This window comes from Hyaloscypha bicolor (genome assembly GCF_002865645.1).
Source record: "Hyaloscypha bicolor E unplaced genomic scaffold K444scaffold_107, whole genome shotgun sequence".
NCBI classification, from domain to species: Eukaryota; Fungi; Ascomycota; class Leotiomycetes; order Helotiales; family Hyaloscyphaceae; genus Hyaloscypha; species Hyaloscypha bicolor.
Genome location: NW_020194609.1, coordinates 194,769 through 208,800, shown reverse-complemented (window position 1 = coordinate 208,800; position 14,032 = coordinate 194,769). Strand labels below are relative to the sequence as shown.

General features: G+C 34.7%; 4 protein-coding genes across 4 annotated transcripts; 3 read left to right on the top strand and 1 right to left on the bottom strand.

Moving 5' to 3' along the window:
- Positions 1-5,077: 5,077 nt before the first annotated feature.
- Positions 5,078-5,821, top strand: K444DRAFT_631405 (uncharacterized protein; the record flags this gene model as incomplete). Its single annotated transcript, XM_024883355.1, has 2 exons — positions 5,078-5,226; positions 5,395-5,821. The coding sequence occupies 2 exons, from the start codon at positions 5,078-5,080 to the stop codon at positions 5,819-5,821; spliced, it is 576 nt and encodes a 191-aa protein (XP_024734955.1).
- A 2,278-nt stretch (positions 5,822-8,099) lies between these two features.
- K444DRAFT_21114 (uncharacterized protein) lies at positions 8,100-8,432 on the bottom strand. The gene has a single exon (XM_024871084.1). The coding sequence runs from the start codon at positions 8,369-8,371 to the stop codon at positions 8,159-8,161; it is 213 nt and encodes a 70-aa protein (XP_024734954.1). The 5' UTR covers positions 8,372-8,432; the 3' UTR covers positions 8,100-8,158.
- Positions 8,433-8,809: 377 nt separating this feature from the next.
- Positions 8,810-10,232, top strand: K444DRAFT_564409 (NmrA-like family protein-like protein). Its single transcript, XM_024877063.1, has 3 exons — positions 8,810-9,243; positions 9,289-9,618; positions 9,669-10,232. The coding sequence occupies exons 1-3, from the start codon at positions 9,037-9,039 to the stop codon at positions 10,092-10,094; spliced, it is 963 nt and encodes a 320-aa protein (XP_024734953.1). The 5' UTR covers positions 8,810-9,036; the 3' UTR covers positions 10,095-10,232.
- A 114-nt stretch (positions 10,233-10,346) lies between these two features.
- On the top strand, positions 10,347-11,930 carry K444DRAFT_592355 (uncharacterized protein). Its single transcript, XM_024878237.1, has 3 exons — positions 10,347-11,255; positions 11,326-11,503; positions 11,551-11,930. The coding sequence occupies exons 1-3, from the start codon at positions 10,418-10,420 to the stop codon at positions 11,621-11,623; spliced, it is 1,089 nt and encodes a 362-aa protein (XP_024734952.1). The 5' UTR covers positions 10,347-10,417; the 3' UTR covers positions 11,624-11,930.
- The last annotated feature ends 2,102 nt before the right edge of the window (positions 11,931-14,032 follow it).

Below are 14,032 nucleotides of genomic sequence, written 5' to 3'. Positions count from 1 at the left end.
TAATATATTATCTTTTAATCCCAAAGAACTTTAAGAGCTTCGGGTATTTCTCTCTATATAGCTATATAATATAGCTAGAGCATTCTCTAAGAAAGTAGTAGATAAGCTTCTCTAATCTCGACTTTTTAATTATAAGCTCTGTTTTAATAAACCAGATCCCTTAATAAAAACGGCCTATTTCTATAAAATAAGCTTTAATAAACTCGAAAAAATAAAAAAGTATCTTATTAAGAACCTAAAAAAGGGTTTTATTAAGCTATCCGAATTCCTCTTCTTATTACTAGTCTTATTTATTAAAAAGAAAGATAGTAGCCTATAATTTTATATTAATTATTAATAGCTAAATACTATAATAAAAAAGAACTACTATTTCCTGCTGCTTATTACTAAGATTCTTAACTAATTAGTCGAATTATTAATATTTATTAAATTAGATATTTAATATATTTTTAATCGAATTTATATAGAACTAGCTTCTATAGTATAAGCAGCTTTTAGAACGAGATATAGATTCTTTAAACTAGTAGTTCTACTATTTGAATTCTATAATAATCTAATAACTTTCTAGTAATATATTAATACTATTCTAATAGACTATTTAAATAACTTTTACTTGGCCTATATTAATAATATACTAATTTTTTCCAAGAATAAAAAGAAGTATTAATAGTATATTAAAATAGTTCTATAAAAGCTCCAGAATACTAGATTATAAATTAATATTTATAAATATAAATTTGAAATTTCTAAGATAATATTCTTAGAATTTATTATTTCGAATTAAGGTATATAAATAGATTCTGCCAAAACTTCTATTATCTAAAACTAGTACTAACCTATAATAAAAAGAGAAATATAGTTATTTTTAGGCTTCTATAACTTCTATTATAGGTTTATTTAAGCCTATAAATATATTTCCTATTCCCTAAACTATCTAACTAAAAAGAATACTTTACTAAAGTTTATACTCAATAAAATCTAGCTAGATGCCTTTAATTAGCTTAAAGATCTATTTCTCTTTATTTCTATACTTTTCTATTTTAAATATAATAGAGAAACCCGCCTGGAAACTAACTATTTAAATCTAGCTACTATAGATATACTCTTTTAAAAAAGCCCAGAAAACAAATAATAATACCCGGTTTTATTCTACTTTAAAGCTCTTTAAGAAGCTAAAAGCTATTATAAAGTTTATAATAAGGAACTTCTTATTATTATTAAAGGATTTCGGTAATAGTAGGTAGAACTAATTAGCTTATCTAATTTTCTAATTATTACTAACTATAAAGTACTCGAATATTTCGGTACTAAAAAACTTTTAAATAAATAATAAATCTAATAGATAAGTTTCCTATTATAATTCTATTACTAGATTACTTATTAGCCGGGCAAAAATAATACTATTACTAATATCTTATCCTAAAAAGACAAGCTTATACTAATCTAAAAGTAGGCTAAGGAAATAAAAAGAACTAGATAAATTATTCTATTAGATCTAATTCTCGCTTCTATTAAAATAATAGATATAGCTTATATTTCTACTAAAATAGAAGAAATAGATAAGCTATTTATTATAATTAAAGTTCTATAAGCTAATTAGATAGACCTAGCCTTAGAGAATAAATATAAGAAAGCCCGGGAAAATACAGATTTATAGGAAATATTAAATAGCTATATACTTTATAATAAAAGACTTATTATATTAGATAAATATAATAATCTATAAACTAGGCTCCTATAATAAATCCATAATATAATAACTATTATATATTCCGGTTAAAATAAGACAAAAATTCTAGTTTAGAAACTTTACTAATAGCCTACTTTCTCTATAGATATTAATTGCTTTATAGTAAACTATTATAAATATTAAAGGTTTTATAAACTAAGAAATAAAACGCCAGGCCTATTATATCTATTACTAGTTCCTCTAAGGATATAAAACAATTTATCTATAAACTTTTATATTTCTAGCTTTATAAATAAGAAATATAATAATATATTTATTATAGTTAATTAATTATTTAAATAATATATAAGCCTACTAATAATTAAAAATACTATAGCTAGAACTATTACTAGCCTATTCTATTACTATATCTAGTAATTTCGAGGATTTCTCCCTATTATTATAAGTAATTAAAGACCCTAATTTATTTCAGACTTTATAAATAAACTATTAAGATTAACTAGAACTAAATTAAAGCTCTTAACTATAGAATATACCCAAACTAATAAATAAATAGAAATTATTAACTAGATTATTAATACCCGACTTTATTTCTTTATTAATTACTTCTAGAATAATTAGATAAATTTATTTCCGATATTTAATACTATAGGTACTACTTGCCTATATAAATTAACTAGCTTATTTCTTTTAATAATTAATTATAGATATAAACCTAGGCTAAACTTTAACTAGATACTACTAATAATAGAGTTTAAAATACTAAAAAAGAAACTCAATTAGAAAGAAATATAATAGTAAACTAAGAGAATTAATATTACTATTAATTATATCCAAGAATATATAATAATAGCTTAGGAATATTAGGCTAAGTAAGCTAATAAGAAATAGTAAGAACCGGATTTCGGTTTAGGAAATATAATTTATATAATTAAAAAAATATAGAAAACAAATTATTTATTTAATAAATTAAATTATTTCCTTATTAGATTATTTAAGATTAATAAAATAGTCGGCTATTTATATTAATTAGATCTTTTTCTATTATATAGAATTTGGCTAATTTTCTATATAAATAGATTTTATAAGAATTCTACTAATCTATTATCTGGCCAGACTAATAAAGAGTCTAGTTCTACTAAAGTTAATAGTAAACTCGAATAAGAAGTTAAAAAGATTCTTTCTTTTAAAGTACTTTATAGTAAGCTTTATTATAAGATTAAATAGAAGAAATAGAATATAAATAATAAATAGTACCTTATATTAAACTTTAAGAACTTAGTACTTAAATTATATAAATTTTATAAGTAGAATTCTAGTAAAGCAGGATTTCTTATCCGACTAAATAAATAGATTTAGTATATGAAAAAAGAATAAGTTTAATAAAAACTACTCAGATAATAATAAGGCCTTTATAACTAGAGAAGAAGAAGAAAAACCTAAACATTTCCCGGGTTTTATCTAAATTCTAGTATATTTTCTTTATTTTATTATATTAATACTTATTTTCTTTTATTATACTAGATTATACTTTATTATCTAGGCAAATTACAAAAAAAAAGTAAATTTTTAAAGCTAAGCCAAAAATAAATACTTATTTATATTAGTTTAAAATATTATTAAAAATTAAGGAAAACCTTTCTAATTACTTTAACCTTTATAACCTTAATTATTTATACTACTATTATTACCTTAATAGAACTATTAATAAAGACGAAATAGACAAGAAATTCCGGTAATATATTATTTATAGCCGGATTAAATAAGGCTACTTACTAGATTCTAGATAATTTAAGTAATAGTAATAGTATCTTAAGTTTAGTAGCTATTATTATTATTAATATAACTACTAGCCAAATTACTTTTATAAACGAAAATAGTAATTCCCTTACCTAAAAATAGATTAATATATAGAATATAGCCTATATTACTCTTAAAAATATATCTGAAATTATTATAAAGAATATCTTAATAAAATATTCTAAAAATAATAAAATAAAGGTTTTAGTTACTAGTAATAATAAGTCTAATAGTCTAATAGGCGGAATAGATAGTATTAATAAGGGCTATTTTATTAATTTTATAAAGTCAAATACTAAGAAAATTAAAAAGAGTAAGGCTAGTTTATTTAAGAAATATAAGATATTAAATAATAGTAAGAATTCCGATAATAAAAAGACTAAGAATAGAAAAACTTCTAGTAATAAAGAAAACTCTAACTATAATAAAAATAGCTAAACTAATATTAAGATATCTATTATAATTAGAAGATATATAATATTAAGTAGTAATTATTATATAAAGTACTAGTCTAAAACTAAGAGCTAGCAAATAATTCTAAAAGCCAAATTAAAGAAGTAATACCCTATAAATATTAATGAATTAGTATATAATACTATTTAGGAAGTCGGAAAACCCCTTAGAAACTTCTATAAAACCAAAATTATATAGCTTAAGGCCCGGGGATTTAATAATAAAGTAGTTCAAATAGCCGCTCTTAATATATAAGTCTCTACTATAAAGGAATAACTTAAGAATATATATATTAAGCTCGAAAAGACCCAGAAGTTAATTAAGTAGCTCAGAAACGGTATAATCAAGTCAAATATTACTACCCTAACTAAGAAAAAAGGCAAGCAAGCTATTATATTAAAGCCTATATTAACGGATAGACTTGATCTACTACCCCTATTTAAAGACCGCCCGATAATAATAGTCCTAATATCGGCCATAGCCTATATAGCACTCCCAGACTATATTATTAATATAGGTATAGGCATAATGCGAGCAATGAATACTAAGGACTGGCCGGAATATACTAGGGACTAGGTTATTCTAGTAAAGTTAAGACTATACTTTAATTATAAGTAAACTATAGGAATTAGACGGAATGGGGTTAATAGCTATTATTTCCTCTTTTTTTCTTTTCTATACTACGGCTAAATAATCCCCTAAATAAGGGCATTTAGACTTCTCTTTGAGAGGAGGGTAATATAACGGCTGGCGTAAGGGCATAATCTGCCAAGGACAGGATATCGGAAACAGGCACAAAACGAAGCTAAGCCGGAATTGCTTAGACGGAATAATACTAAAGGTCGAGGCATCCTCCCTACTTTGTTCCATAGCTTAGTATTTTCCAATACATGAGATTCTTTGAACTTTGAGCTTTCGACCATTGCATTGATCCCGCCGTTACACCTGTAATATACATATCCATTTGATCAATTTATGTTTGAACCTGTATGCCTGAGCTTTTAGGATATATAAGAGGGATGATTTCCTCCCTCTCCGACCATAATGCTTTATCACTCAAGCCTACACATCTTCTTTATAGACTCACCTGGTCACCTAGAGCACTACTCAAATTCTTAGAATCTGTCAATCACCATGCACGTTTCAGCCATTTTTACCACTCTTGCCATTGGCAGCGCCTTTGCCATACCAACAGTCGAAGATCTAAGCGGACCCAGAGATATTGGCAGTCCGATATTAACTCCGCGCGAGGCAGCCAGTAACATGGGCGGCGTTTTTGTCCGGTAAATAAGGTCGATGCACTCAAAAATTCTGGAATAGATGTACTCACACAGAATAGTGAGGTTGCCCCCGGAGAAGCAAGGGTACCTCGAAAATTAACCCGCAACCTTCACGAGGGGCACGTCGTCCACTTTTCTCCCTCTCCATAAGCGAGGCTTACTGGTTACAAGTGACGCCGACGTCGCCGCTCCCGAAGCGAGATCGTTATCGGTCATCCAGGAACGCGGACCCTGGCGACTAACTGGCCGGATTCTCAGAATTATCGCTTCTATATCTGTGGGTCCCGGCCTAGTCCTCAACGAAGTCCTCAGCGTTATATTTGGGGGCCCGGGTGATGTGGGTCCTGTCGCAGACAGCCCCATTGACATTGGAGCAACTGAGATTGACGAGGGAGGAGACGATGGAGAGAATAAATTTGAGTTTCTATTCACGGGAACCCGGGACAGATATCGGTGGCACGGGCAGATTCAGGTTACAGAGGCTGGGGAGTTCAACTTTATAAAGCGGGCAACAGACCATCCTCTTGAACAGCAGAACAACGGGAACTGGGTACCTTCAGCCGTAGATTTTAGCCTCGCTTGTGGATGGGCTAATTAGGAGCTGGACGTGTCTTTACGCAAGAGCTCTGTGACTGAATCCGTCTACCGGTCAACCGAGTACTACATCGGCCAGACTCTGAATTCAGGCTTTTTACTCAGAGGAAGACTTACTGTTATTACCGCGTAATTATCTAGCCCTACACGAGAATTATCCTTCTTTTATAGCTGAGATAATTCATGGACTTCCGTTTTATAGCACTATATACTACTTTATATAATAAAGTAATTTTTAATAAATTATATTATTTCCTTATTAAAAAACTAGTAATATTACTTTCTTTATTTTTAATAATACTCGATTTAATATATATATATATATATATTTCTTTATTTTATAATTCGTTAATTCTCTTATAATTCGTTTTATTTTATTTATAATATATATAAAATTACACGTAACTAAAGGATATATAACGAATCTCGAATATTACGGGTATTAATTAGAGAAATCGACGGCTATTTAATATTATAATTAATTATTATTAATATTATAAGCTTTAGAGTTATAAATTACTAATTATATATATATTATTAGGGCTATTTACTTTGAGAATACTTTCCTGAATTTTATAAAAGAAATAGAAATTAGTTTTATATTAAATTTAATATTATAATTTCATAACTTATTAATAAATACCTTATAAAAATAAAATATATAATTATAATATATTAAAGTTTTCTTAATAATTATTAACTAATATATTTATTAGTAACTATAATTAAAATAAACTAAAATATATAATATTAACTAAATATTACTTTTTTATAATAATCTTTTTCTTAGAATTCTATACTTTAATTTACTTATTAAACTATTTTATTACTTAATTAAATAGCGAGATAATACTAGTATAAAAGTAGCTAGAGTTTTATTTAATTAGGCTAGCTAATTATATATATAAGTTATATATATATTATTTAGGGTATTTATAAATATTTATAAATGCCTTAATTAAAATATAAATAATATATAAATAAGGGCTATTATTTTATTTTGCTTTATTTATTTTATATATTGCTTTTATATAAAGCAAGTATAAATATAAATAATAATTATATTTAAATTATACTCTAGACTATACTTCAGGGTTTTATTTACTAGAGAAAGGCTATATAGAAATACGCGATTTACTTTATTAAAAAAGCCTTTATTATAGCAAGTTATAATTAATTCACTTACTCTCCTCTTATTAAAAGCATTTAACGCAAAGTATAACTGCCCTGGGTAATAGAAATAAGGAGAACTCCCAAATTAGCCCTCTTGCTAGTTAACTCTATACGAAACTCAAGAAAGAGACAATTGATTCATGATACTCAGAAGTTTCTCTAGTGCTATTTCAAGCTTATTTGCGACCCAGAATTAGATACGAGGCCACACTCAGGACCAGTTTAAGTATAATAAGCAGTAATCTAAAGGAACCGGCCAGTGTGTCAAATAATTTAATTAATTATAATTATTGGCCGGTAATTAAATTAAATTAAGTCAGAATAGTAGTAATCAAATTATAATTAATTATTTACTTAATTTAATTAAATATAATTAATTATTTGGTTACGTGGTATTACACGTGACTATAGAGATAGCACAAGCGTTATCGGGCAAAAATAAAGTTTATTCTAGCCTAATTTAGATATTGCCTAACTATAATAGGCTTAATAGCTAGTATGCCGCCTTTACTTTCTTTACTTATCTTTGTAACTGTTGTATGGCAACTGCAGGCTGACCACGTGACTTGTCTTCACGTGACCATGGTTATTCTATTTAAGCTCTGGCCACCCACACCACACCTCTCTTCCTTGGATATCCAATATATACTATATATACCCGTATTTATTGCAATAGTAAATAAGTGTTATGGTAGTGGTTTCGGCTTCCCTAGTTACGTAGTGCGGTCATGTGACATCCGGAGCAAATAATTCACATATATATTACTTTGCTCTCCTTCTCTCTTCTTAGGAAATTAACTTACCTTTGCTCTCTCTACGCTTTAATCGTATATTATTTAAAGAAAAAGAAGAGAACTTATTATTTATATTACTTTTATATAACTGTTACGTAATAATTAAAAATAATTAAATATATTTAATTATAATTAGTCTAATAATTAATTATTTTTTTGGAAGTCGATAATCAAATTATAATTAATTAGAAATTTAATTTAATTAAATATAATTAATTACCTTAATTATTTTTTTGACACTGGAACCGGCGGAGGTAAGCATTTCTACCATTTGAACGGCAGCAAAGCTTCATGCGCTCCTCGCTCTCCTCCACCATTTATTCGTCTTTGCCTAGCCACCTGCCATTTCCCCCAGGAAGTTCGCCGGTACAGAATCACCACTTATTACCAAATGGCCGGCTGGGATCTCCGGGAAATAGCTTCCATCGAGTTAGGTCTAATTTAACCTCATTGAACGACTCCGAGCAGAACTTGTGTTTGCATGCCCCAGCCTGATAGAAATTTGAACACAAGGCCAGCGCTGTCCCGAGGTCGACTCGCCAGCTTTTTGGAAACGTTAAGAGAAGCCAATCATCGTTTTTCATCATTAATGCACGCTTAATAACCTGGATGGACTCGACATTGCTCCTGCAAAGGGAGTAGTGTGATCCCTTCTCCGGTTGCACTGCAGAAGGCTGGAAGCTTAGCAACACTGTTTTGTGGGTTTAGAAGGAAAAGCCGCTGTTAAAGCGGGAAAGCAATTATTAACTGAGCTCCTTATTCGCGGGCCAGTCCATAAAAATGCTTGCGCAGCACCGACGAGGATTTATTGATGTATTATTGGCGAATCTCGTTATCTCATCTGGAATACTTGCTGAAGCCAGGGTTGTGGTGATAGGTGGGATACTGCCGGACTCCGCGGAGCTCACCCCTGACACCACACTATGTGTGGCTGCATTATGCTGATTATCAACATCACCACACACAAAACCATCACCACACATGAAGCAGTGCATCAATCTCTAAGCAAAATCGTGAATTTGCACCGAGAAGCATATTTAATCATTTGCGTCATCATTATGTCCTGCACTGCAGTTTGTCATCCTCAGACCCGATGCAATGGGGATAAATATATGCCCATCCTCTTCCCTTCAAGACATCATTCTCAAGCAACACAGCAATCAACTGTACAGCACAGTCCACCAAACAAAATTCACACTCAAAATTCTTCGCAGACTCACTTACTCATCTTAATATTCAACACTTCGCTACAATGTCCAAGCCAGTCGCAGTTATCATCGGAGCAACAGGAGGCCAGGGTGGTAGTGTCGTCGATTCCTTTCTCCAAGACGGAACGTATCAAGTGAGAGGCGTCACCCGAAACGTTAACAACGCAAATGCCCAGGCCCTTCACAAACGTGGTGTTGAAGTGGTGACTGCTAATCTCAATGATCAAGCATCGCTCATTGAAGCATTTAAGGTATGTACACTGAAGTACTCACAGGCCCTCCCTAACAAGCCAAAGGGCGCTACCCTCATCTTCGCCGTCACAGACTTCTTCGAGCCATTCGCCGCCAAGGGACCTGAGGAAGCCATGAAAGTAGAATCTGTCCAAGGAATCAATCTTGCCAAAGCCGCTTCGGCAACCCCTACACTCAAGCACTACATATGGAGCACGCTTCCCAACGGAAAGAAGATATCGGGAGGAAAATATGTTGTCCCTCACTTTGAAGCCAAAAATCAAATCGATGCATATATCAAGAGTGACCCCACTCTCCTCACAAAGACTACTTTTGTCTGGGTCACTTTTTTTGCAAGCAACTTGTTCTTTCCAATGTTCACCCCAAACCTGATCGTAAGGTAGACCCACCAGGAAGTCAAGAGCCAGCTAAAAAATAGAAACAGAAATCCTCAGGCAAATACGTCTGGTTGCAGCCAGCTCCAGCAGATACGCCAATTCTTTCAGTCGCAGATCAGAAAAAGAATATTGGTCCGATCATCGTGGGAATTGCCAAGAAACCTGAGTTGACTCTGAATGGAAAATTTGTTCTCGCTACAGTGGATGAGTCCACAGTGGAAGAATTTATCTCCACTTGGGGGCGTGTCACTGGCAAGCAGACGGAGTACGTTCAGATCCCACTTGCTGAGTATAATCGCCTCTGGCCAATGTGGGGGCAGGAAATGGGCGTCATGATGGAGTTCTGGGGTGAGTACAAGGAAAAGAGCTGGAGTGGAGAGGATTACATCACGAAAGAAGATTTGGGAGTGGTTGAAAAGCTTATCTCGACGGAAGAGGCACTAGCTTCTTTCGATTACTCTTTGGTGCTGTGAATGCCACAAGATGACAAGCAGGGGGATGATAGTGGTGCGAAGGTGTTCAATGATTAGGGCGGTGGCGGGGTAGCCGAATAGGGATCCTTCATTTTGTGATTTATCAGCGTAATACTTTAGCGAAAAGTCACATTCGACCACATTTGTGTGGTGTTTCCCAACTCCCAGTAAGATTCAGTCATGTGGGGCCAGGAGATGAATTGCTTGGTCAACGTGAAATGTGTTCTCCTCGGAACGCGTTTTGACGTGATGGTTTGTTGTCAGTACTTAACACCTTACGGAGTATCGTACCACTTCCGCAGATTACTGCAACCACACTCACAATGACATCGCCAGGACGGACCCATATCCCTTGGCAAGACCAAGCTGGTCAGATAACCGAGCTAATTAGCTACATCGGCTACCTGGAGGCCAAGGTTTCCTATCTCCAGCAGCACCATGAGTGTTGCACTCCCTGGGCCGTCCCGGATCCTATGATCCTGGTTCCGGACGTGCCATACCTCCCCCCCGAGATGGTAGTGGACTTCGAGTCCAGTGATCTCGTAGAATACCAAGTTAATCAACCTCCAGCTCTTCAGATCGCAGCCACATCACCAACGTCAGCCAAGCCACCTCAAAAGTCCCCGCCGGGAAATAACCCTAGATGGAAACGGATCGTCGACCAGATCACTGCAGGGTGGGACGATCCACGAGGCTGGACCCTCAAACGAGTCACTTGTGGTCTAGACTCCGTAGACCAGAACAACCGCGCCCTCACGCTCATCCTTGGGCTGCAAAACTGCATCCCTTCTGAATGGGCCCAGACTCCTGGCTCCTCTCTTCTCCTAACCGAGGAGAGGCGCCCCGGTATGAATACCAAGGACGCATTGATCTTATCTGCACGTCAGTATGCATTGGATACCAAGGCTTCGGGCACAAACACGATGTTTGTCTCGCAGATTCATAATTTCAGAGAGCTGGTGTTTGCTAGCTTATGTGTAGTTATGGAGCATCAAGGGCTACCGATAAATACCATCAATGATTTGATGAGGATATGTATGTCAAGCTCTGGGGCAGCGAACCTGTACCGTCTGAGGAGAGGTGCGCTGTGGGTGAACCGAGTGATCAGAGGTCTGATTATACGAGGATGGGGCCATGGGGCCACTGAGCTATTCTTCCTGTGTAAGATGTTCCCTCCAAATCGATCAGGTTTTCCAAATGTGGCATGAACCAGGCTGATTCATGACAATAGCCGGACGGCCAGTATCCCAATATGGCCTACTTTGGGAAGCGTGCATGCACTCCTTTCCGTATCTAAGCCAGGGGCTTGAGGATATCCGTTGTGGGCTCGACAAGCCTCTTGATAAGGAGGGGTGGATTCCGTTCTTCATCCCAGTCATCATCAAAGGGCTGGTGGGGGACGCTCTGACGTACGTGGGATTTCCTGGCACCGTAGTATGGCTACTGACTTTGTCAGACTTGGACAAATTACCCTGGCTCTGGATTATTCAGACGAGTCCCTGGCTAAACTCAACATAGACATGACATGATCGACGAATGGTAAACTGTATTTTGGCACCATGGATATAAAGGTTCAGCATTAAATGTATGGTGCTCGTTGGGACGCGGAACTTGGAGCTTTTCATTTACCTATTACCATGTGATAATCAATTCGTAAATTAATCAGCAGCAATAGGGGATGCGATCTATGCCTGATTTAAATAATCTTTCGGAGGCATGCTTAAAAATGGCCAAAACAAGACACTGCCGAGCGATTCAAGAGACAGAGAAAGGATCTCGACATTAATTAGCTTGCAGCGAGTCTGTGTTCGGCTTGAATTCTAAAACGTTCTTCGCTTTTACTGGAACACCCTCTGCGAACGTGCGATATGAACAGACAAGTTCCGATGCTCTTCGAAGGAATGTGGAAGTTACACATTTCACGCTCGGGAGTGAAAAATTGAGAAGTGATATAACTAATTAAGTACAATTTCAAGCACTAGAACCCTAATTCACAAGTAAACGGGGCTAAGAGACTCCGTCAATCTTCCCAGATCAAGCGTTCGACTCCATTATAAGTATCACGGAAAACTGCCTATATCGAGTTATTCAGCGGGAAGGAAAATTTAAGAAGTAGTTCATTTGGGATGCAGAAACAATGCATTTTACCAGCCGTGGTGTGAAAGTCTTCCCAGATACTGGTATATTGCAGCAAGTTCGAGATAAACGGTTCACTGAAAACATAATTAGCCATACGCAATTTCCTGATGTACTCTTAGCTGCGGCGTTTCCGAATACTGCCAAAGTATCTAGATGTGTGTATCGCACCCTAAGATCTTGCAATACGTGAGAAGTGCTATTCTCAGTAAGCTTGAGTGTGCTGAGCATTAAATCGTCGCGGAAATAATCACAAACTAATGGAGGTGATCTCTGCGGAAGCTGTTCCTGACGTTGACAATGCGTTAATCGCCAGTACAGGGCTTGTAATTCACAGATACACTAGTGCCCAACGAGAGAGAGAAAATTCTGATTGCGAGCGGTGGTTTTGGAATGACAGAGAGATATAGAGGCAACGCTAGAAGTTGGCGGTGTGTTAAATCTAAGTGAGGACGAGGACAATGTGGCCCTTGTGATTGGAGGAAGTTCGTAGCTTGTCAAGTCGGGACTTATTCTTCGAGTAAAAGGGTCTGAGAATAGAGATCCATTAGCAGGTGAGAACTTTTGGGAGAAAAGATATAAAAGGAACAGAGCGAGGATTCCACATCAAGGTGGAGAAGGATTCCTTGTTAATGTTTTGAAAGTACTTTGGCACCTTTTGCTAGGCGTTAGCCTTGAAATTCGGTACCATAGGTGCAAGCGGATGGAGCTGAGGAAGGAAGGCTCGAATGAAACGCAGATTACAAGTTAGGAAACTGAGGAATATCTTCACTGTCCCTCCTGTATTTCCTTTTCCTAACTGTACCGTCATTTTTTAGCTTGACAGCAAAACGCTTACTCTCTTATTTCTCGCCCAACTAATCTTTCTTTTCAGGTCGAAGTCAACTTAACTTCCCCCTTTCCTCTCCGCAACTTCAACACTCGCGAAGCCCAACGCGTCGAGGGAAATTCGTAACGCGATTGCGGTATCAACAGACTACTCGTCATCGTCGAAATATGTAAGTCATCCAATGTCCTCGAATTCTCGACGATTGGCCCCTGACTCGAGCTTCCCGCGACAACAAGTGCGTCCCCCTATACGTTTGAAGGTGAATCACAGCAGTCAGAGTTGACTAGCAGGACTAGCAACCTACTATGGAAGCCGTTATGGAAGGCAGCAACTCGATGTCGGACGTTGCCAACGCTCAGTGTGAGAAAGAAATACTCAAGGTATTCATACTACTCATGAATATTCATAATTAGTGTTGAATAGAGTGTAAAATTCAAAAAAAATTGACTAGAGTATAACATATAATTACGAGATCAGGGAGAAATTAAAGCCTGGCGGCCCTATACAAGCTCCGGGGCCAGTCTTTAATTTTGCCCTGATCTCGATTCGAGATTAAGAGGGTCACGTAACTTTAGCTCTAATATAAAGCTCTCTCTTCCCTTTTATAAACCCTTTTAAGCCTTACTTTTACTTATTAAGCTCTCTTTCTTACTTAATTTCCCTCTCCCTCTTTTTTTATTATATATAGCCATATTACGCTTGCAAGCTCATACTAATATAATATATAAGTATACGGGAAATTAGTCTTTTTAAAAGCTTTTATTTAAATAATTATTGATTTCTAAAGCCTGTTTTCTATTATCTTTTATAAAATACCTATAGTATTTTATAGCCCTTACTTTTCTAAGTATTTGCTTGCCCGATTCCCTAGTATATACTTATATATATCTTTAAAGCTCGTCTCTTATAGGCTTATTTTCAAGTCGCAATACTCTTATTTACTTCTTTTTTTAAATACTATATTAATAATTTA